The 22833-nt window shown below is 48.4% G+C and overlaps 8 protein-coding genes across 8 annotated transcripts; 3 read left to right on the top strand and 5 right to left on the bottom strand.

Annotated features, from left to right (window-relative positions):
* Nucleotides 1–3010: 3010 nt before the first annotated feature.
* Nucleotides 3011–4753, bottom strand: F5891DRAFT_1128580 (uncharacterized protein; the record flags this gene model as incomplete). The annotated part of the gene is made up of 6 exons (XM_041364295.1): nt 3011–3178; nt 3233–3408; nt 3461–3587; nt 3639–3872; nt 3926–4347; nt 4399–4753. 6 exons carry the CDS (start codon nt 4751–4753, stop codon nt 3011–3013), a joined length of 1482 nt encoding a protein of 493 aa, XP_041225982.1.
* Nucleotides 4754–6430: 1677 nt separating this feature from the next.
* Nucleotides 6431–8704, top strand: F5891DRAFT_313341 (guanine nucleotide binding protein, alpha subunit). Its single transcript, XM_041371310.1, has 13 exons — nt 6431–6814; nt 6866–6880; nt 6936–6956; nt 7018–7043; nt 7092–7627; nt 7676–7728; nt 7774–7839; nt 7890–7954; nt 8005–8112; nt 8161–8341; nt 8394–8473; nt 8530–8563; nt 8611–8704. The coding sequence occupies exons 1-13, from the start codon at nt 6520–6522 to the stop codon at nt 8661–8663; spliced, it is 1533 nt and encodes a 510-aa protein (XP_041225981.1). The 5' UTR covers nt 6431–6519; the 3' UTR covers nt 8664–8704.
* A 385-nt stretch (nt 8705–9089) lies between these two features.
* On the top strand, nt 9090–11613 carry F5891DRAFT_313336 (Alpha/Beta hydrolase protein). The gene is made up of 8 exons (XM_041371309.1): nt 9090–9634; nt 9687–9816; nt 9890–10572; nt 10638–10913; nt 10966–10985; nt 11038–11213; nt 11270–11306; nt 11355–11613. The coding sequence occupies exons 1-8, from the start codon at nt 9439–9441 to the stop codon at nt 11439–11441; spliced, it is 1605 nt and encodes a 534-aa protein (XP_041225980.1). The 5' UTR covers nt 9090–9438; the 3' UTR covers nt 11442–11613.
* Nucleotides 11614–11843: 230 nt separating this feature from the next.
* Nucleotides 11844–12590, top strand: F5891DRAFT_924932 (uncharacterized protein; the record flags this gene model as incomplete). Its single annotated transcript, XM_041373856.1, has 1 exon — nt 11844–12590. A coding segment is annotated over one exon (747 nt), but the record flags the coding sequence as incomplete, so codon positions are not given.
* A 1032-nt stretch (nt 12591–13622) lies between these two features.
* F5891DRAFT_1033892 (uncharacterized protein) lies at nt 13623–14011 on the bottom strand (the record flags this gene model as incomplete). The annotated part of the gene is made up of 1 exon (XM_041361729.1): nt 13623–14011. A coding segment is annotated over one exon (218 nt), but the record flags the coding sequence as incomplete, so codon positions are not given.
* A 560-nt stretch (nt 14012–14571) lies between these two features.
* F5891DRAFT_1188715 (uncharacterized protein) lies at nt 14572–15636 on the bottom strand (the record flags this gene model as incomplete). Its single annotated transcript, XM_041367039.1, has 4 exons — nt 14572–14757; nt 14853–14962; nt 15037–15526; nt 15580–15636. The coding sequence occupies 4 exons, from the start codon at nt 15634–15636 to the stop codon at nt 14572–14574; spliced, it is 843 nt and encodes a 280-aa protein (XP_041225977.1).
* Nucleotides 15637–17358: 1722 nt separating this feature from the next.
* Nucleotides 17359–18848, bottom strand: F5891DRAFT_952240 (GH3 auxin-responsive promoter; the record flags this gene model as incomplete). Its single annotated transcript, XM_041375099.1, has 6 exons — nt 17359–17612; nt 17666–17838; nt 17894–18039; nt 18090–18275; nt 18328–18474; nt 18525–18848. The coding sequence occupies 6 exons, from the start codon at nt 18846–18848 to the stop codon at nt 17359–17361; spliced, it is 1230 nt and encodes a 409-aa protein (XP_041225976.1).
* Nucleotides 18849–21152: 2304 nt separating this feature from the next.
* F5891DRAFT_1033865 (uncharacterized protein) lies at nt 21153–22821 on the bottom strand. The gene is made up of 4 exons (XM_041361728.1): nt 22621–22821; nt 22348–22570; nt 22270–22278; nt 21153–22218 (listed from the first exon to the last, which is right to left on the bottom strand). Exons 1-4 carry the CDS (start codon nt 22791–22793, stop codon nt 21421–21423), a joined length of 1203 nt encoding a protein of 400 aa, XP_041225975.1. The 5' UTR covers nt 22794–22821; the 3' UTR covers nt 21153–21420.
* Between the last annotated feature and the right edge of the window lie 12 nt (nt 22822–22833).

Here is a 22833-nt window from a genome sequence, read left to right as displayed (position 1 = left end):
ATTTTCCATGGTACATGGACACCCGAAGTTGAGATTCTTCCAAGTGAGATGGGCCATCCAAATAGGCCCAGATCCAACAGTGGGCTGAAAAACACAGGTGGGCCCATGATGTTTGTGATGCCTCGGCATTAACAGCTGGGCCCATGGGTGACAACTGACAATAAAATTATCACATGGTTGGGCCAAAGGGAGGTGTTATAAATTGATGTCTGGGCCCAGTGCAATCAGGTGGAATCTCTCAGATGGGCCAAAAGATGATGGTCTCAAATTTGATGTCTGGGCCCAGGTTGATGGTCTCAAATTTCATGGCTGGGCCCAAGGGTCTGATGGTTAAAATCCACTGCCAAAAATGATGAACCAAACTGTATTCAGATGAAATAGTTCGGAAGATATCAATTTATTATACTGGGTCCAGTAGAATGACCTCTGGAAATAGTCTCCTTTCAATATGTGCCAATATTCATCTACAGCCCCATTGTATGACCAAAACATCAAACCTTACACCAGGTGTGATGACCCAAACCAGAAGTGTGTTGAATAGTTCAGATAACATCACTGAATAGTCCTGGATCCAGTAGAATGACCTCCAGAAAAAGTGTCCTCTCAATATGTGCCAATATTCATCTACCCCCCCCCCCATTTTATGACCGAAATGTAAAACCTTGCACCGAGGGTAATGACCTGAACCAGAAGTGTGTTGAATAGTTCGGATAACATCACTGAATAGTCCCAGATCCAGTAGAATGACCTCTGGAAATAATTTCCTTTCAATATGTGCTGATATTCATCTACCGCCCTATTGTAGGACCAAAATGATAACACCTCCCTTTGGCCCAACCGTGTGATAATTTCATTGTCAGTTGTCACCCATGGGCCCAGCTGTCAATGCTGAGGCATTACAAACATCATGGGCCCACCCATGTTTTTCAGCCCACAGTTGGATCTGGGCCCATTTGGATGGCCCATCTCACTTGGAAGAATCTCAATTTTGGGTGTCCATGTAACACAGGAAAAAGTGACTGAATGGGCTCAATGTTAGCTGTTCTACATTGCAGTGCAAGGCTGCTCGTACTTGGTCTCTATGTGCATATGTATTGTCAGTGCAAGTAAGTGACTTTCCCCTTCCCCTTTTGCTTGAATGACACAGTAATTCAAACCATCTCGCAGGACGCTTGCCACAATCTTGGTGTGAAACTCAGTAGCATCCTTTGCTTCATCAGCTGCTTGCAGTACCTCCTCGCCCCAACAGATCTTGATGTGCTTTTGCATGTTGCCAGTCAAGCGAGCATTCTTCTTGTCAAGGAACTGACACACATTGACCTTACATCTCTTGGTGGAGCACTTGAATACATGCATGTGACATCCATTTACATCTACAATAGTTGGTGTTGGGCCATAGAAGGTGGCATCAATCAGGTGAGTTCCAATCTTTCATCATCCGCTGTATGGTTCATTGTATTAACCTCCCATTTTTAAGGCCAGGTGTGCTTACTCAGTTCTTCCTCAGCAGTTTCCTCCACACTGGAGCTATCTTCATCAGCACTCACATTGCCATCAGTCTTGTCACTGCTAATGGTAATCGTGTCATCAGTGTGGTGCAATGCATCTTCCTTCTCTGTTTGAATGGTAGCCTGGTAGTTTGGCTTGGTGTTAGTGTTGATCATGTTGTTACTGGAGTGCCATGTCAATACCTTGTCTTCCTCTGTTTCATCATCTGTAAGTGACGTCATCTTAGCCTTTTGTAAATTTGACAAAAACATCTTACCAGGTTTCTGGAGTGCTTTTGCCTTCTTTGGCTTGTTGCTTGCTGTGCTATTGCCTTCATGTTTGCACTTTTTCAATGTGCTTACTAATTGGTCATCAAGGGCTGCCTTTGCCTTGTCCATGAGCTTCATAACACACTTTGTGGTCCTCAGTTCAGCTGCATACTGTGATGTTTGGGAGTGGATTATAGTGTAGTTTTGTATTTAGGTTTAGACTTTAAGGTTTGAACTTGAGCTGTACCTTCAGAGTTACAGAATCATAGTTTTTTGGATGACAAACCCACCCCATGGGTATGGGTAAGGGTGTGGGTATCACAACCCCATACCCCAGTGATACCCACACCCATGATCCATGTGGGTATCCCATCCCATGCAGTTCCCTACTCTTCACTGGATCCAACAGAGATGAGTGGTGGTGCAGCGAGGCAAAGCAAGGGGTGTAGCTGGGTTACTGGGCAGACTGCACTAGCAGGGGTGCTGTTTTTTCCGTCATTTTTTGCCCTGTAGCGATACCTATAATTCAATTCATTTATTTCATTGTCTATTGACGTGGCTTGTTTGCGAGTGTAAAAATAACCTGGAGCAAGATTGAATGTGTATTGATCTGTAAATAATACTAGTTTGATCTCTATCGATAAAGTCGATAAAAGTCTCATTTTTGACAATACACACTGATTTATATTGAATTGTCAATTTATATCTACCCTTTTTGATATGTATTGACCTCTATCTTGCTTGTTTTCACTGGGGTTCATAGCCTAGTGTCATGAGTCAGAAACAAAAACTTGAAGGGATCATGCTTCTGTTTTGTGCATCTGACACACATAGATCCTGGGATTGTAGCATAGCACCATCAACTTATTTCAATTGTGCAAGACCACAGGTGAGAAAATGATAGGCAAAAGATATTTAGTGTAGCTTAGTCAGCAAGCCTCCGGGTCAAAATCAGCTATGTAATCATGCCTGGTGTGCGATAACAAACCAGTTCCAACCATAAAGGCATAACACCAAAGTATGTATATCGTACATTCTCCTTTTGTATTACCATCTCAAACATGACAAGGCGTAAAACGGGCCGTGCGTATCGTATGAAGAAAAATTGGGAGAAAAGCGTCAACATGCTTTTTATGGCACAGCCGGTATTGCGAGCAAGAGAATATATGCAGAGTCAATAAGGTGCGGGTCGAATGTAATAAAAGTCTAAAGTTCTATCCTGAATGGACGTGCATCTAGGGCCGGAAAGGGTATCACCCAAGGAGACCCTCGCCGTCAGAGAGGGCTGCCGAGCTGTATCCGCTGCCACCGATCTCGTTATATCGTGCAATGCGAAGGCGCTGGCTTGGAGGGATGACCTTATCTTCAAGACCATGTGGAGATCCACCGTGAAGCACGCCGACACGCTTCATTGCAAGGAGCTGCACAAGATATTAGTCAAGATATGATCGCGCGACAACTAAAGTATGCCTCACGTTATGTGCGGCGTTACTGTGGTCATAAACGCCTCCAAAGAATGCTGTAGTAGCATCTCGGCCAATGTGTTTCGTCAACAAGTGACGGCCTCCAGGGTGATCGTCAAGGAAGTCTGAAACATCGTGAATGAAGCCAGCAATGCAGATGACCGGACGACTCTTGGCTTGTTCAAGGTCTAGGCGGAATGTATTAGAAAATGCATCTGGCACACGCGGACAAGTACGTACAGCTCTCCCAGGAAATGACGGGCAGGTCACTGTTATCAGTAGGCCATGACAGGGTTTCCTGGGTCTCGCGAAGACGTTTCAGTTGCATGGTGAGCTGACCCTTGCGGACCTCGTTGTCAGGGAAGGACTAATAGATCTGGATGAATCAAGTATCCTAGCGCATCTGCAACAGACACACCTTCAAATGGCTTGCGAGACCAAGCTTCTGGCACGACCAAATGAACCACTTTGTAGGGTCGTATTGGTACCACTTGATGGCGTTGCGGTAGTCCATGGGGAATTGGTGGTGGAAGTTGTGGTATCCTTCACCAATTGTGACGAGGGCAGTTACGAGGTGATCGCGAGGGCTGTGTTTGTCGTCGAATGGCGTTTCACCCAACCAATGAGCGAGCGAATTCACGCAAAACGTGGACTATATGCGCGAGATTAACGGTGTACCGGAATAAAAGGCAACAACAGACATACATGGTGAACAAAGCAAAGACGCAAAAGACCGGCGTAGATGTAGCCACCCTGCCAGTCGCCCCAGCAAAGACCAGCCACGACAGTGGGGAAGAGGAAGCCCATGATCACGACCAGGCTCAGGTAGTATTTGTGCTGCCATCTCACGATCTCGTTCTTTGTCAAGTCGCTAACATCAGCAACGCCAGGTTTGCGACGGGGCTTGACAACCATCCATCCGATGTGTGACCATAGAAGACCGCGGTGTGCGTTGTATGGGTCAAGGTCGGTGTCGGTGTAACGATGGTGAGCACGGTGTCCTCGTGACCACCATTTGATAGAGCCTTCAACCGCGCCTGCGCCGACGAATGCAAGAACATACTGAAGGGGCTTCGACGCGTTGTAAGAACGGTGTGCCCATAGCCGGTGGTAACCTGCAGTGATGCCTGGAAGCACGGTGAGACAACAGGCTTTCCAAGGTAGATGCCAAAGCTTACCGAGACCGGTCATGTAGTAGTATACGACTGACCAAACGGCGGTCTCCCATCGAAGGGGAGTGTAGTACGCGCCGACGAGACCGATGACAGGCGTGCCGGCGAGAATTGCAACGTGTAACCAGTTTAACTCTGTGTACCAGTTGTCCCAACCGAGTGGGGGAAGGGATTTTTGATGTTTGAGAGTGTAGGACACGTAGTTATCTGGAATATTAACGTCCGCGGGGACGTGCTCGGGATCGTCAATAAACTTCTTTGAGGGCTGGGAGGTAGGGTCGGCATTAAGCTTCGGAGTAATAGGGGGGGTGAGAGTCTCCATCGACGAAGGCGTCGAGCGAACTGGAGGGACGGTCGACATGAAAGAAGGTGGTCAGGAAGAAAAAGACGAAGTGACGAAAGAGCCTTTATTTCGCACCAAATTCTTTGGGGTTGGAGATAAATTGATTTCGTAACGCAAGCGCAGCGCTAAAATATATATTGCTGACACGAATGAACCTAAAAGGTATATCATTTTGCCCCAAATTCTTGTCTAGTGTAATGGAAGAAAACAGCACGAGACGGAAAGCCGAGTCGTCAGAGTGACGAGCACTCCACGCGCCAACTCGTTGGGGAGGGTAAGGCTAAACTAAATTTCTCACCTCAATTTTGGACCACAATCGGGTGAAAATGGAGATTTTGTGTAAAAGTGAAAGGGCTAGAGGCTTGGCTTTTCTCATGACGGAGTGGACGGGAGGACCTTTAAACCATCGCGTTTAAGCTTCTAGCTTTGCTTCCGTGCGCACTGCCTCTTTTTTTATTTTGGACTTGTGCGCCATGTGTATTTATTCCTCTACTCTAGCACCAAACGATTGTGTAAGCTCATCACGATCAGCGTGGCTGCGTCAGAGGCGTCATGAACTGAGCCTATGTAGTGCAGTGCTAAGAGCCTGCTTGAAATCCCAGTAATCTGATATCCTCGGCGTTTCGCCTGTGAGATAGTGGAGTAAGCGTAGACTCCGAGGTAGCCGAATGGAAGACCGTCAGATTTTTAGCTTCACATGCCTATCAGCGAGTACTTGGAGCGCCATTCGTGAGGACTAACGGTGAAGATCATCACAAGTACTGTTTTAAAAGCACACTGGCACAGCATCAAAGCAAGTTCACCTCGTGGCTTGCTGCACGCGGATTCCATGAACTTTAATTAGAACTCATGTTTGACATGAATCTGCTTATCGTGTGCAATGACCTGGAGGGTATTCGACTTTCGTCCTTGCACATGACATGACCTATAACCTCGTGACTCGCCATCAACGCCGGACTGGGAGAAGACGATCGCATAGATCCATCGACAGGAATGGAAACACAATTAAGCTGCAAACAGGCCAGGGAACAAACCGAAGGGGCTCAAATGTTTTGCCTTGTATTCGATGGCGCGGAAACAATTGTGTTGAAACCCAGCTAGCTGAAGACCTGTCCCTTGCCATTTGACTATAACGGATGTAGTCGGTCACCGGCTGCCGCAACGTCATTACGACCAGTGGCGAACGTTCCAATGTCAAGAGAGAGTGATTGAAATGGAGGGAAACACGGGGGAGCCTGTGTAAGACAGGGGTGGACGTCGACAGTGGTCTGCTGACAAACATAATCGACTTGTATGCATGACAATGATCGTGTTGCTGCCAACTTGAGTTGCCATCCGTCAGACCTGAAAAAGAAGTAGGTCAAGCGATGGTCGCTGTTCGATTGTACGCTGTTGCCGAGGGCCAACTGGAGAGTATTGCCATTGGGTTCGGAACCGACGCTTGGATACAAGTTTTGATGTTGTACCCATGGTATCGGCGGAGAGCGAGAATTCGGAAGATACCTTGACATACTTAACGGAGGCATATGGAAACAGAATCGCGGAATTCAAGACAAGAATCGTTTTATGCCGCTGCTCCTTAAACGGGGACCATAATTTTGCCTGATCGGTACATGGCCTCATCACACGGCCGTCAATGGGTGAGTAATACCTCGTAAGGCAAAACGGAAATACATGTGGACCGAGGCACTGAACCAGGAAGCAAGAAGTGCTCTTTGATGGCAGTCATACTCTGACAGGAACAGCTTGCGATCAAGTCACAAGACGAGTCCGGATCCAACTGAATGGAGCATACCGCCGATCCACATGTACCTTTTAGTCTCCTACCGTCACCCCACCTTACATCTCAACCGCCACTTTCCATCATCATGCCTTCCTCAAAACGACAAAGAGTATCAGAAGACGATCCTCTCACTCTAGCAATCGCACCTCCCCCCACAGAATCACAAGCAGAACGCGAGGAACGACTTGCTGCGGAACAAGAAGCAAAGCGTGTGTCTGACGCAATCGACGACGAACTCAACAAACAACGTATCTCAGAGAAGAAAGGTCCAAAGGCAATCAAAATACTCCTCCTAGGTAAGCTCACACTACCCTTCATCTTCATCCCCCATTAACAATCCCCACCAGGCCAGAGCGAATCAGGCGAGTCACTTGTAGCTTTCTCTACCCTCCAGTCAGCTCACCCCATACCTTCCAGGCAAATCGACAACTCTGAAAAGTAAGCCCCATTTCTATTTATGGTCAGACTACAATTTAACTTCATTTGGATACATTACAAGACTTCCAACTCATGAACTCTCCAAAGGTGACGACGGATTAATCTCCGACGATCTCTTCACTCATATCCATCTAGGCCTTTCGCTCAGAACGTGCGTCCTGGAGAGCCGTCATCCAACTCAATGTCGTTCAATCTATCCACGCAATCTTGGACCTAATGTCCAAGGCACATTCCTCAGCCCACCCTTCCACCTCCTTGACTCACTTGCCAAATCCCTCTTCTCTACCCCTCAAGGAATACCCACCCCTCAACCCAGAACATTTGAAGCTCAAAATGCGCTTGGCTCCCTTACTACAAGTCGAGGTCGCCTTGATAAAGAAGCTTCTCCCCAATGGCCACGCCCAGCTCTCCACATTAGCTAATCCCGCACAATCCCTTTTTATTCAGCAAGAGATCAGCGTCAACTCTTCCGTAGGCTGGAAGAATACATTCAGTCGGCTCATGGGCCGAAACAGCTGCGACAGTGCGGATCTAATCGACTGGTCCGACCCAGACGACCCTGGCGTGGTTTTGAACGCTTGCGCAGAAGACATGAAACGGCTCTGGACGGATCCTATCATCCGCAAATTGATGGACATTGAGAAAATGAGACCGGAAGAGATGGCTGGCTTGTACGTTTTCCAATCATGGTCTCGTATCTCGCTCTCATCTCTTTGCAGCTTCCTTGATGCACTAGATCGTGTGACTTCCCCGCGATACGTGCCCACTGATGGTAAGATTCTCGATAGCTTGTAATTCACGCTCATTTGAAATTCAGACGACGTTCTCCGCGCGCGGCTAAAGACTCTCGGAGTGTCGGAACATCGATTCACTATGAAAACAGGTTTGCGCCGCAATAACATTACTACCGCATTGTCACCGATTATTAACTAGGTTCCATGGGATCACCTATGAGCCATGATTGGCGCGTATTCGATGTTGGCGGCCAGAGATCACTGGTGAGTACTAGTGTGTCAACGTGGTCTTGACTCACTTGCCTTTTTGGTAGAGAGCCGCGTGGGTTCCATACTTTGATGATATGAATGCCATCATTTTCCTGGCACCCATAAGCTGCTTTGACCAGGTCCTCCAAGAAGACCCATCCGTAAATAGATTGGTACGCCTTATCTCCTCCCCCCTGACTTTCACTCATTCTTTGTGGCAGGCCGATTCTTTTCTTCTTTGGAAAGCTATTGTGTCTAATCCCCTGCTGAAGAAGACGGAGCTCATCCTCTTTCTAAATAAATGCGATATCCTGCGCGCCAAGCTCGCATCAGGCATTCGCTTGGCTGATTACATCGTCAGCTACGGGAGTCGGCCGAATGACTTTGAAAGTGCTAGTCAATGCAAGTCATGCCCTCTGCTGTCAACTCACTCTCTGACGTGTCGGCTTATCAGACCTGAAGAAGAAATTCGCTGGCTTGCTAAAAGAGCATTCTCCCGAGCGACTATACTATTTCCATCTTACATCAGTGACTGTAAGATCTTTCGCAATTGTCCATAGGCACTCTTGGTAACCGAGCTTAATTTACAGGACACAAAATCGACGACATATATCCTCGAGAACGGTATGTACCTGTCTTTGTTTCGATCTTCCATGCTGACTCGATACCAGTGCAAGATGTTCTCGTTCGCGATAACCTGAGGAGAAGCGCGCTTGTAACCTGACATCTGATATCGCTTTTCAAGACCTGAGATACCTGCATGGAACTCCCGCGACCTCCCGCGCCCCAACTACCTATGCCTGTGACTATGTTGTGTCATCAGCCGTTGTCATCGGTTCTATTGTTGCGAATGCACTTATATACCTCAGGGACACTTTAGATTCCCCCCTTCTACCCGCTCCTCTGCGCAGCCTGTAGCTCTCTCTTTCTTCTGGGGTCATGGTGCAGGGTATATTAGTGCAGGACGCTGTACACCCACTCAGTCGCTTGTTACACATACATAAAGCTGTTCGTAAGCATGTATCGTATCGTAGCATCTGCTACGGGCGCTTAGTGCGAAATGGACTGATACTTACTACGAATAATCAATATAATTGGTGGGATTTACTCATGGTCGCAGGACGAGGACATGGGCAGTACAGCTGACTATCAAATCAGTTTCTGCGGCGCCCATCAAACTTGCTGGGATCACAACCATACGATATCATCCGTGGATTCTCTGATGGCCTAGCCTCTTAAGTGCACGAGCTCCTTGATTATCGGCCAGCTACATGCGGCACAACATATGCAAGGTCGAGATAATTTATCCGGAGCGGCCGAAAAATCATGTCGAGGGTACTCGGAGGGTCACACGCGTTGGCAGCATGTACACGGTTGTTTGCTGCCAAACAAAGCTGTGTCACGATTCGTGTTGAAGCTTGAAGTGCAATCCCACAAGTTCACCTTCTCGTACTTGAACGAAGTAAGACGGTGCCAGCTGCCGTTATATCACCTTCAATATGAAGAAGATCCTCAGTCTCCTCCCGCTCGCCCTCGTCGCACCAGCGATCCTCGCAGCGCCAGCCGAGAACACCCAAGTCGTTCTTGGAGGCACTAGCCCTGTTCAGAACGACCTCTTCCACCTACCAGACGCCGAAAGAGTGCATGAATGGTACGAAGACGGAAAGCAATTCATCAAACAACACGGGTTAACCTGTAAGTCGATCCGGTTCCCGCTAAAACCGAAGCTGAAACAACCCCATCGCAGACGAGCTGGTTCAACACCCTCATTTTGGCGACTACAAGCTCAGGGTCACGGAGCCTAAGCTATGTGACCCTTCGGTGAAGCAGTACTCCGGTTACCTCGATATCACCGACGACAAACATTTGTTCTTCTGGTCAGTTTTCAATTGATGCCATCTTTTTTTCTTTTTTCTTTGATCGGTCATAATCTTATTCATTTTTATCTAGGTTCTTCGAGTCACGCACCTCCCCGGAAGATGCGCCCCTTGTGATGTGGCTGAATGGCGGCCCAGGATGCAGCTCCTCCACTGGTCTCTTGTTCGAGCTCGGACCGTGTAATATCGCAGACGGAGGCGCCAACACGACGTTTAACCCCCACAGCTGGAATACCCACGCTAACGTGATCTTCCTCGACCAGCCTATCAACGTCGGGTATTCGTACTCTGAAGACGGGAGCACCGTCGACACGAGCCCCGTAGCTGGAAAGGACGTCTATGCATTCATGGAACTCTTCCTCAGCCGCTTCCCCGAATACTCCACTCAGCCTTTCCATCTCGCTGCAGAGAGCTATGGAGGGACTTATGTCCCGCACATCGCGAACGTGATCTACACCGAGAACCAACTCCTTCCTCTTTCGCCCAATGCGGGACTTGTCAAGATCAACCTCGCGTCTGTCATGATGGGCAACGGGATGACGGACAACTACGTCCAGATGGCGTCGATACCCGATTATCTCTGCGAAGGACCGTACCCGATCTATGATGACCCCAATGGTGCGCAGTGCGCTGCGCTGAGGAGTAAAGTCCCGACTTGCCAGAGGCTGATCAAGTCTTGTCGTGATTTCAACTCCCGGTTGACTTGTGTGCCTGCTGCGCTGTATTGCAACTCTCAGCTATATGCTCCCATCCAACGTGCGTGTGTGCTGCTGTTGTTACGAGAACGAGATCTGAATCATACCTGAACTCTCGCCCTTCAGAATCCGGTCTCAACCCTTACGATGCGCGTATCAAATGCGATCGTGAGAAAGATGGGCCTCTGTGTTACCGCCAGATGGGCTGGATCGAGACTTTCATGAACGATCCCGAGGTGAAAGCTGCACTCGGTGTGAACCCGCAACGCAAGTTCGAGTCCTGCAACATGGCCGTCAACCAGGCGTTCATGCTCCAAGGCGATTCGATGCGGAACACGCCTCTGTTGTTGACGGACATGATCAATGATGGCGTCAGGCTGTTGATCTATGCTGGTAATGCGGGTGAGTAGACCTTCTATCTATCGTACCTGCGGATTTCTGATGCCGTTCTCAGATATGATGTGCAATTACATGGTGCATATGTCATCATTCAGGTTTGTGTGGCGTAAGCTCACGTATGATGCAGGGTAACGAACGGTGGGTCGAACAACTCGATACCGTCTTCTTGGAGGAATTCTCTACGGCTCCGACTGAGCAGTGGGTAACGATGCGTTCTGGAAAGGTCGCTGGTACTGTCCGGTCTGCCGGTGGCGCTGGTTCTGGCGCTGGAAACGTCACTTTTGTGACTGTTTATGAATCTGGGTTAGAAACCTATACCTTATTTTTGTATCTCGATAGTTAACCGCTTATCTTTTCAGGCACATGGTTCCTTACGACCAACCTGAAGCTGCCTTGGTGAGTGATATAATCCGACTGTTGAGGTTTCGCTTATAGTATACATAGGACATGATGGTCAGGTGGATCATGGACATCCCGCTGACGCTCGATATCACGGAGGCAGCACCCCTCGTGCCCTTTGGAGGGATATAAATCGAACGTTCATTTCACAGACAACCTGTATTATTATATAATGGGCCTTACTTATCGCACTTGACGCTAGAGCTTGATTGGACCATTGGTGGCAAACCGCCGTATAACGTGTAATGCCTAGGAATGTTCGTCTAGAACGTTGTTCCAATTGGTTTAACCTGCTCCTCGTGTTTCAGTCGTGAGAATTCACCCCTGTCTTCAACGCTCGAATCGCCCTCTAATTCGCTACGCCCAAGTCTAAATACAAGGTTGGTTACATGTTCACAAACCAAATTTAGGCGTGATCTGTGCTAGCTGAGCAACACCCACTGATTGCTGTGGGCGTCTTCGAAGTCGATATATATCTTTTGGATACGACAGTGCCGCAGAAGCCCCGCTCTTTACTCCATCGCTCGCCTTGTCATGTTAACTCAATCACAAAATGTGGCTCTCTCGCCACTCGACTTTTCCAACTACCAAAATACTTTCCTCACCGTTTTGTGGAACGAGCTCATGGAGGGCGCAGTAGAGCCTATGCAAGCGCCGGTACCATATCTAATCAATTTCGCAGAAGACTGCTTGCTGTGCGCCATCGTGATGTTGAGAGACAAGTACGAGGTGTCAGTATCGGGCGATTTCACCATCCCTTTAGAGGAAGAAGAAGAAGTCTCCAATGGAGGGGAACCGATCGGCCTCGTATACGTCACCGCTGCCCCTGCGCAGAGCGCAGCACAAGAAGCAAATGTGGGGATCATCATCTCTGAAAGCCACCGACGCAAGGGATATGCTTGCGAAGCTGTGGAGCTTGCGCTGAAATGGGCGTTTGAAGATCTCAAGTTCCATCGTATCCAAGCGGCGCTCATGGATGACGCCCAGAAAGACCGCGCGATGCGTCTTTTTGTTGGACAGGGATTTAGACACGAAGGCACCCGACGGCGGTCGGTGTTGAAGCCTGAGAGAAGGGGTGTGGTTGGCGTCTGGAAAGACGTCACGTACCTCGCGATGCTTGATACGGAGTGGGCGCTTAGGAATATGTTGAAGCACAAGGGCCCGGTGCCGACGTTGTGGGATGAGATGTTCGCGCGACACGCGAGGGAGAGAGAGGAGATGGTGAAGTGGGATGAGAAGCATGATAGGGTCAGGAAGGTGTCGAGCACGGAAACTCTGCGCGATGGGAACGCTCCGCGCCTACCTGATTGCACGATCATCGACCCGTGGGCTTCCGATATGTCGTCTTCCTCCTCCTCATGCGATTCCTCCACTTATGGTTCGGTGCCGCCTTCGCCCAACACCAGTGCTGTGGATATCTCCAAAGCTATGCGAGGATATCTTGATTTCGGGGAGAGCCGTCCGAGATGGAGCCCGTTGCAGGAGGTGGATGATGCCTCGCGACGGTCTTCGCCTTCGCCTTATAACTTTTCCATCCCTTCGACACCGATCCATGATCCGCCCCGATCGCCTTCGGTTCCTTCGAGCGTCTTTGAGTTTGAATATGAGGATGAGAGTGATGGGGCGTCTTCACCGGCGCTACGTAGAATCCCTCTCTCAGACGCAAGATCCTCGAGTGAGCTATCGTGCACACAGCGCCCTCTGATCCCGGTCAGTCGATCTGCAAGTGTTAGTGGGAGTTCTAGTGAGTCCTGGTCGGACGCGTCGGTTGGTGACGACTGCCCGGATAGTGGCAGCGATTGGGATATGATGTCTGAGCCAGAGCGGTCTTCTTGAGCGGCGCACTGCTGCATGATATCTGACATGTGCTATTGGAGCTGATCGCAGCCTTGTTATTGCTACGCTAGCTAAGTACCAAGTAGCATTGTCAGCATGATATTTCTTCCGAGTCCGCACTGTCATGTAAAAACCTAGCACAGATGTATCTCTCAGTTTAACATGCGCATGCTTGACCATTGTACTGTTATATCTACAAATCGCATCAACTAGTGTACTATCACTTGTCTATTTTGCTTGAAACTTCCCTGGGGCTGAGCTTGTGTCGGATGATCCAAATGTTGACTTCAGCACTTGCTGCCCGCGGAGAACAAAAGATTCGAAATAGACATGCTTATCAGTACAACAGACCCCGACATCTCGACAACAATTCCAACGACCAAAATCATAAAAATTATGAGACTCTTGTACATGCAATATCTTACAGCTCCATGACGACACTCTGCAGGAACCATTCCTTAAACGTCTCGTTGGATAGGACGATGGGAACCTTCACTTGGCCCATCCAGATACTTGTCTTGTCGCATTTCTGCCTGCAAAAATGTGCCTCTCTCTACGAGACGTATGGTTGGCTTTCTTCCTCTCGCTTGCAAAAACGCAAAATGATACTCATTGTTTTTCGCGAGGTCTTCAAAAGTATGCTGTACCGCCTTTTTCGCGTCCTTTCCTGTGAACATCGTCAGCGCAGTCACGCGTAGGAGCCCCGAAGCAAGCACGAACCTATTTCCCCTTCAATCTCTACCAATTACCCATAAGTAACTGGAGCGATTCGGTCGTCAGATACAACAGTGAAATCTATGATCTGGCTGATTCACCGTTCAGATGCAGATACGATCACGTTCGTCAGTGGCGACTCTGTACATGTTGATCCATACGCCAGATTAAGTGAGCCGCTCCCTCAGCAGGCATCTCGGTTCCACGCAGGTCTGCCAGAATTCCTGTTCAGTATACCGCATCGGGAGTAACCCTAAATCGGTCAACATAAACTCACCTGTCCCGCATTATTGCACTTGCCCCATAAGATCCTCTTTGCGGCAAGATCGATGTCATATGCCGAGTCGATAATCACAAGCCTTTAACGACGACGACATCGCCAATGCGGTATCTCCACATGCCGTTGCGGGTCGTCAAGACGGGCTCGTAATGCCCTCCAGTCTCAAGCTCCTACTGCGGCAGGGATGAATATACAAAGCCGGAATGCAGTAAATGGTTTCTACAGCGGACAATACACGCTCAGAAGGCTCGTTGGAATGCACGTCCAGATACTCGGTGACCCCATTTACAGGCACTACTTTGAAGTCGGTATTAGGATTGCCGTTGAAATATGGTAGGGCGATAGAACATTCTGAACTGCCATAACCAGGACTCCAGGAGCCGGCATCGTGACAGAAGGTTCGAGGATATGAGCAACCTTGTTTCGATTCGATCAGTTAGTTGCATAGTAAACCTTCCACATTTGAGGTGCCTTTGGAACGGATGCAGCAGCGGAGCCTCCAGTGATCCCGATGAACTTTTTAAAGTCAGGCCACACACGGACGGCCCATCCCTGGATTCCAGGAGGTCCAATTTCGCGAAGTTCGGCAGCACGAATAAGGTTTGGAGTAAAATGTTTCTGAGAGGATTTGTGAGTTGAATGAAAAGTAATAATCACCGCAGATACAACCTCCAAAGGTTCTCCTCTATGTATTGCAATAGATTGACGAATACATTGGCGAAGAGGGCGCGGATGGTTGTCACCCGACGGTCAGCGAGTGCAAATAGCGCGTTCAAAAGGAAGAAAGCACGAAAGCCCTTCAACAAGGAAATCGCGTACGGATCTGTTTTCCCCGGAATTACAAGCGGGCTGGATATCAGCAGGTGCAAGGGAAAGAAAGCAGCACAACGGACTTACCCCACAAGTTGAGTCTGTCCATGTCATGCTCGATGTCCCAATTCTTTTGCATTCGGAGAAAACCGACGGTTAAAGAGCAGACCGGCAACGTCTTGGAGCTCTGACCACCCTCACTATACAATTTCAGGACTTGCCCGATACTCAAAGAAGATGGTGATAAGGTACTACCCTCTGAACGAGGAAGCCACAGATATAGAGGGTGGTGCAACAAGTGCGGAGCGGGCCAGTATGTTGGAAGCATCTTTAATGATTTGCCAGATGTCATGCTGGACATGGCTAAGCAGTAGGGCAGTCCTGGGGCGAATAGGTCTGTTACGTCGGACTTCTTGCATTGGGTCGCGAAAAACTTTGCTATGTATGGTTTGTGAGGCTCATAGTCTGTGGTAGGAACAAATTCTCGGAAGCTATGTAGAAAATGAATATCGTCCTTCGAGTCATTTTGCGCGATGGCCTCGCGGAAGTTTGCCAACTCGGGAGCATATTGAGCATACTGAAATTCGGTCGTATAAACTGGAGCAGGGCTTGGTCTATGTGCTCCTTTACCCGCTGAGTGAGTTCGGCGGACAAGGAATCCAGTAGATCAGTGTCAGAACGAGACATCAGTTTGATATGGTGTAAAGTTGGAATGCGACATTATATAGTCGAAGGCTTGTATCACCTGATGGGATCGACCTGCAGCGTCTCGCGTGAGCCTTACTACGCACTTCTTAGAGTAGGCTCAAAGCCCAAGAAGTCCAAGTGTCGCGTTGTGCTGACCTTTACACAACAGGAATATCCAAAGAGGTGACCATATATAATGCATGTGCTTACCTGAGAATGTGGCATATCAACCAGTATACCGGTACCATATGAAGATGAGATGATATCCCCCGTACATTTTCTATAATCAGCATCCTATACATCGCGTCATATTCAAATTGAATCACTCATCGGCATCTATAAACAAAATCTCCTAATGTGCAAAGCCGTCCTGCGCTTGCCAAAAAGATCTCAGTTGTATGCAATTGTGACTGACTGAATGGATCAAGTCCATGATCTTCGATGATTCTGCCTGTCACTGCTCTTATTCGGGGATGAGCATCTTGAAATGCACCATGTGAAAATGGTGGTTTATGCGCGAACATTAATGGGGTTGATAGTGAATAATAAGGAGAGACGTACGGTCCTACTCGTATCTGGTTTCCCGTAAGGTCGTTAAACCGTAAAAGAAGACAGTCGAACATTGATCAATGCCATTGAATTGCATTGTGCGCATGGTGTTCGATGAGTATCGCTGCATTTACTCTGAAATTGGTGCGGATTGACGGCACATTAATACGGCTCCAGCAATCGATCATGACGCAGTACGGTACCGAGCATACTGCCACGTGTACAGATATGTTCAAGTAGATGCAGGTTTTGCTTTTCTAGGCTATCGTACACCCGCTGACACACGATTTCGTGCACCGCGAGACGCCTGGAAAAATTTAGCGTCAGCTAGACTACCTGAAAGGTGTCGACACAGCGTCTTTCTCCTTCGGGTAGGACGAAACGGTAGTTAGTTCCAGCAGTAATGCAACAGGATCATCTATATCGGTTTGCAGATCTGCTTTCAGTTCTACCTCGGAACAAGGAATCAGGCAGAAATACCTGCATGTCACGACGAGTAGGGATGTTAAACGTCGCTTGGAACTTCCCGCGTTGCACATCTTCATAGGCAGACACGTGTAGCCTATGTGTTCCGCTTCACTGCAAAAAAATGCGGGCGAAGAGGAAGCGGAGGTAGTCTGGGAGTGCAAATAGTGCATTCAAAATGAGAAAAGCACGACAGCCCCACGTATGGATTTGTTTTCCGAATTCAAAGTTACCTGGGATATCAGCAGGTGCAAGGAAAAGCAGCACAACGGACTTACCCCATGAGTAGAGTCTGTCCATATCATGCTCGATGATCCAGTTCATTTGCATTCGCATATAACCGAGGGTTACCAAGTAGACGCCAACGTCTTGGAGTTCTGACCGTCCTCGCCACACAATTTCAAGACTTGCAAGATACCCGAAGGGGATGGCGATGAGACGCTACCCTTGAATGAGGTGCCAGGTCGGTATGTTGGAAATGCCTTTACTGATTTGCCGGATGTCGTACTACCGTTGGACACGGCTAAACAGTACTAGGGTGTGGCAAGGGTGTGGATTCGTGATATCATTGAATTCCAACCTGTCAAGTATCAATCATCCGCCAGTCAATGCAGTTCAGATATCACGTGGTCTGCCCAGAGAATTGTAACTATATGCAAGTGCGGAAAGGTAAGACATTCCAGCCGGCTTGTACAATATGTCATTATTTTACAACTCCGTGATAACTTTCTGCAGGAGCCATTCCCTAAACGATGGGTCGGATAAGACGATGGGAACCTTCACTTGGGCCATCGAGACGTTTGTCTTCTCGCATTTCTGCCTGCGATATTCAGTGAACGTGCCCTTCTTCACGAGACGGACAGTTGGCTTCCTTGCTCTTCCTTGCCAAAAAGCCATATGATACTCATTGTTTTCCATGAGGTCTTCAAAAATTTGCTGTGTTGCCATTTTCGCCTCCATTCCTGCGAATATAAATAAGCGCAGTCGCGTGGAAGAGTACGAAGTAAGCACGAACCTATATCACCTCCAATTTCTACCAAGTACCCATAAGTGACTGGCGTGTCTCGGTCGTCGGCCACAACAGTGAAATCTATGATTTGGCCGATCCATCGTTCAGACGCAGATACGATCGCATCCGTCAATTGCGACTCTGTACACGCTGTTCCATACGCCAGTCCAAGTGAGCCACTTCTCGGCGGGCGCTTCAGCTGCTAAGCCACAAATCAATCATATCGTAACTTACTCTCGCCTATGAAGGTAATTGATGACAGGTAATCCATCATCTGGCGCAAAGCCTTTAACGACGACGACATCGCCGATACGGTATCTCCACAAGCCATTACGAGTCGTCAAGACGGGTTCATAATGCCCTCCAGTCTCAAGCTCCCACTGCGACAGGGATGAGTACACAAAGCCGGAATGCTGTAGATGGATCTTACAGCGGACAATACACGCTCAGAAGGCTCGTTGGAACGCACGTCCAGATACTCGGTGACCCCATCTACGGGCACCACCTTGAAGTCGGTATTAGGGTTGCCGTTCAAATATGGTATGGCGATATAACATTCAGAGCTGCCATAACAAGGAGACTGCATGGCAACAGAGGGTCCGAGGACATGAGTAACCTTATGTCGCTGAGTTTCCAATTGCACAGTAAACCTTCCACACTTGACATACCTTTGGAACGGATGCAGCGGCGGGGCCTCCGGTGATCCCGATAAATTTTTCCAAGTCAGGCCATACACGGACTGCCCAGCCCTCGATACCAGGAGGTCCGATTTCGCGAAGCTCAGCAGCACGGATAGGGTTTGGAGTAAAATGTTTCTGAGACAAACTGTGAGTTGAATGAGATGTAAAATCAACGTAAATACAACCTCCAAAGGTTCTCGCACGTGCTCTAGGTTTTCCATGTCTGGAATGATCCCTTTCGCGATGCAGTCGATGAGGAGAGTCCACTCATCCTCTATGTATTGCAAAAAATTGACGAATACACTGGCGAAGAGGAAGCGGATAGTTGTCACACGGCAGTCTGTGAGTGCAAATAGCGCATTCAAAATGAAGAAAGCACGATAGTTCTTCACCAAGGAAATCGCGTATGGGCCCGTTTTCCCTGGAACTGACAGTTGCCTAGATATCAGTAGATGCAAGGGAAAATAATACAACGAACTTACCCCATAATTCGAGTCTGTCCATATCATGCTCGATGTCCCAGTTCATTTGCATTCGCAGAAAACCGACGGTTACCGAGCAGACCGGCAACATCTTGGAGCTCTGACCATCCTCGAGATCCATTTTCAGGGCTTGCCCGAAACTCAAAGAAGATGGTGATAAGGTACTACCCTCTGAGTCGCGAAGCGACAAATATAAGGGATGATGCAAAAGGTGCGATGCAGGTCGATATATTGGGAATGTTTTTGGCGCTCTTCCAGATGTCGTGCTGGAAATGGCTAAGCAGTAGGGCAGTCCTGGGGCGAACATGCTCTTTACATCAGACTCCTTGCAAGGGGTCGCAAAAAACTTGGCTATGAGCGGGCTGTAAGGTTCGTAATTCGTAGTTGGAACGAATTCTCGGAAGCTGCGCAGAAATTCTATATCATCATTCGAATTCCTCTGTGCTATAGCCTCGCGGAAGTTAGCCAACTCGGAAGCATGTTGAGCAAACTGAGACGTGGAATTTGGCCGTATGAAACCGAGCAGGGCTTGATCCAGGAGATCTTTGAGCCGCTGAGAGAGTTCAGCGGACAATGAGTGCTGGAGATCTGTAACATTGTTGCAATATGGTGTGGGGTTGGATCGCGACATCATAGTATAACGCGAGTAGTATTGTTGACTGTGTAGCCTGAAGAGATTCAAGTTAAACCTAAAGGGAAGGGAAAATTTACTATTCAGTACTCATACTAGTATATGCGTCGGCGGACACCCTCCCAGCCCAATTTTCTTGTTGTGCTGGCATCCATGATCCAGGACGACGGTCCGAAAATAAGGTAATGGAGTTAGTGTATTAAGCTCATCAAGTTGGCTCGCTGGCAATGCACGTATCATTCAAATTCAAATTAGATAAGTTGACCATCAATGGACAATCTTAACAGTCGAAAGAACGTTGGTTTGGGGGTTGTCTATAGCAGCCAGGCATCTCATAGGCGGAAATAATAAACTCGGCAGGGAGATCAGTTCAGCATTTATAAGTTCTATAACGTACAGGTTGCCGGTGAGACGGGAGCAGCGGACAGGAGGAGCAGGCAGATGGGTGCCAGGAGTCTCAGGGTCTCAGTCTCAGCCATACATAGACATGTAGCATGACACGTTGTACACACGTTCCATTCAGCCATAGCAGCCTGAGACTCTTCCTCTCCTGAGAGGCAGGGTAGAGCCGGGTCCAGTGCTCGCGGCAGAGCCCGCTACGGTCGCATCCTGAAATCACAATCAAACTTGATTCAGTGAATATGAATGTATGTGCGTGTTTCTAGAGTGATTTAATGTGCGACTAGGTATCGACATCACCCTAAGTCTGATGTGAGAGCTTTGATAATGACCCTGCAAAGGGAGTAACAAGGTGGGTAGACAAACAAGGTCGCAGAATGACAAACAGAACAAAAGTTACAACGTTAAAGGTCCGCTAGTCCCGAAGACGGCCGCTCCTCCTTTCATCACTGACCAGCGTCCTTGATGCAGTTCTTAAAATTGACCTTCATTAACCGCATCGTTTCGTGGTCGTCAACGTAGCTGTCAAGAACGAGGCTATCTTCGCAGAAAGTACGGCATGGGACATGTTAAAGTCTTGACGCGCAATTCGATAGTGTCGTGGGCAGAACTAGATTTGCGGGCAGTTCTGCCAGCAGAACCGGTAGAACATAGCAAAACTAATGACAAAACCGGGCGAAACTCAGAGGAGGTAAATTATCCATCAACTGCAAGAAACCAGGCCGACATCAATCGATAATCACTCGGATGCGACATCCCCATAGTACCCTCTCGCACCATGATAAATTGCCGAGAACTCGTCAATGGACTTTGTACCATACTAGCCTCAACTCGCTCCAACTCATCGAAATACCTCAAGTCCGTTGATATTAAGATGATGATTCTTAACCACATTTTGCTTCTTGAGTGCATCAGATATCTTCCAGGCGGTCAAAATTGTCTTTGACAACCTTGGGGAGAGGGCGCCCTGCGGACTTAGCTAGCTTTGCCATGGATGAACAGGTAGTTCTAAACTTCTAATGTACATTTATTGGGTAGATACAGTCAGGAAACTTAGGCTCTAAGATTTGCATTGACAACTGCACAATTTATCATGAATTCATCTCATGCCTCCACGCTCCGGTACCTTTTCAACTTCTGCCAAGTCCTGCCACAGCGAATGGCGGAACAGTAGCAATCTGCCAACAACTACTGCGGCACAAAGTCACCCTTCAAATGTTCGTGACGAATGAGAACCAAAGTCTTGTATTACTAACCTGATGAGAAATAGACTTGACTTCTGCAATGTCTACCGGAAGTCCATGAGCGCCCGCTAACGCATTCAGAGTTGGTCTGCGTAGAGTCAATGCATAGTTGTCAAAAAAATGTTCACAGTATCATCATTCTGCGCCAGTACAGGTGAATAGTAACAACAGGCACAGAACAAGTTTTATTCTCTGCGAAAATCAAGAAATGACTCATGTAAAATGGACGGATATATGTACTTCTAGACACGAAAGTGGATGGCAAAGTATAGCAATTATGATCTAGGATTGTGATGATATCGGGAATGAGCCAAGGTCACACGACTCAGGAGGTAACAACAGGGCGATACTGCTCAAATGGATGCGGATACAACCCCATCATCCGCGTCCTATGCTCTATGGCGGCGTCCCAGATCTTGGCAAGTTTTGGGTCTCGACTGCACCACTGTCGCTGGTCCAGGAACACTGGTCGGAAACGTTTGCGTACAGGAGGCCCAGCAGGCGCCGATCGTTGTTCGTCAACTTCCATGGTGGCCGACTCTTCAACTAGTCTAGATGGTTGGTTTCGCGAGCGCCGCGGCGTAGAAGGACCAGGCAATGAGGAGTGTGAGCCAATAGATACGGCAATGGGAAACGCAGACTTTTGCTGTTCGTGGCGTGGTGTAGAATCTCCCCTGACAGCCTGCTCAAACGCAGTTACGGAATGTGTGGCACTTTGTGGCGCCCTGGTACGTTTTGCGGGCGTTAAAACGCTTCCGCTAGGTTTGGAAGGTGACTCAACCCGACGTCTTTTAGTCGGGGTCTCAGGCAATAGGGTGTCATCGGGATCATCGATGCTGTGGGAAAAGGCCACCACAGCACGTTTTAATGTGAGGGGCTTCGCTGGCGTGACATCCCGTGATTTGGCTTTCATAGCGGATTTGGATGGAGATTTCTGTGGCGAAGTAGAAGGGCGAGTCCGGAGTTTCGAAGGCGCCTCAGAAAATTTCATTTCTTGTAGCTCAGATTTGATGCGGCCGGCGACTGCATCGCATTCCTTGTCGAGGGCCTTCATAACAGATTTGAACGCAGGTAGACGGACGCCATGGTTTTGACAGAGTGACTTTTCTTGCACCCCCTGAACCTAAAAACACGACGTGAGTAAGAATATATTCAAAGGATATATTATGCAGACCTCCATGATCTGACATATCCAATAAAATATGGCACAAGTTACCGTACTGGCTTGATGACGCATACGAAGCATGCCAACCTTGGGGATACTGCTTTCTGCTTCGTGCATCCAATCCAAGGCCTCTTCGGCCGGCGCTACATGGTAGGTGCTAATGAGCGACCTGTAATCAAGATCCCTCGTGTGTTGTTGCGCTGTCGAGCCAAGTGCTTGCCGCACAATACTCAAAGCTTTTGTAAAGTCATTTTGACTGATGCAAGCGCTCGCGACCGCGGCCTTTTGTGACACTTCGTTATTATTCAGTCTGTAAACGAGTATCAGATGCTAGAAAATGGTGATCGGAAAACGGCGCACTCTTCTGACGCGAGATACGCGCAAATTCCTGGGAGTGCACTTGGATGAGCGACGAGATATCCAGTGCCAACCCCAGTCTTGACTTTTGTAAGTCGTAGAATCGCCTGTGCTTTCTCATATGTTTCTCCTGAGCATAGCTTTACTAGGCTCTGTCTTTCAAGTGCTGCTGCCATCGCGAAGGTGGAAGAACAAGACGCGAGCGTGACAGCTGGC

Source organism: Suillus fuscotomentosus, assembly GCF_016647785.1.
Source record: "Suillus fuscotomentosus strain FC203 chromosome Unknown F5891scaffold_27, whole genome shotgun sequence".
NCBI lineage: Eukaryota > Fungi > Basidiomycota > Agaricomycetes > Boletales > Suillaceae > Suillus > Suillus fuscotomentosus.
This window is presented reverse-complemented; position numbering and strand designations above follow the sequence as displayed.

Excerpts from the sequence above, each read along its gene's own strand:
- F5891DRAFT_1033865 (XM_041361728.1), bottom strand. The coding sequence starts at position 22,793 with ATGGCAGCAGCACTTGAAAGACAGAGCCTAGTAAAGCTATGCTCAGGA. Across the intron at positions 22,571-22,620 it reads GCGTATCTCGCGTCAGAAGA|ACTGAATAATAACGAAGTGT; the intron begins GTGCGCCGTTTT and ends ACTCGTTTACAG.
- F5891DRAFT_313341 (XM_041371310.1), top strand. The coding sequence starts at position 6,520 with ATGGAGCATACCGCCGATCCACATGTACCTTTTAGTCTCCTACCGTCA. Across the intron at positions 7,628-7,675 it reads CCGGAAGAGATGGCTGGCTT|CTTCCTTGATGCACTAGATC; the intron begins GTACGTTTTCCA and ends ATCTCTTTGCAG. Across the intron at positions 8,474-8,529 it reads TCCATCTTACATCAGTGACT|GACACAAAATCGACGACATA; the intron begins GTAAGATCTTTC and ends CTTAATTTACAG.
- F5891DRAFT_313336 (XM_041371309.1), top strand. The coding sequence starts at position 9,439 with ATGAAGAAGATCCTCAGTCTCCTCCCGCTCGCCCTCGTCGCACCAGCG. Across the intron at positions 9,817-9,889 it reads GACAAACATTTGTTCTTCTG|GTTCTTCGAGTCACGCACCT; the intron begins GTCAGTTTTCAA and ends ATTTTTATCTAG. Across the intron at positions 10,986-11,037 it reads ATATGATGTGCAATTACATG|GGTAACGAACGGTGGGTCGA; the intron begins GTGCATATGTCA and ends CGTATGATGCAG.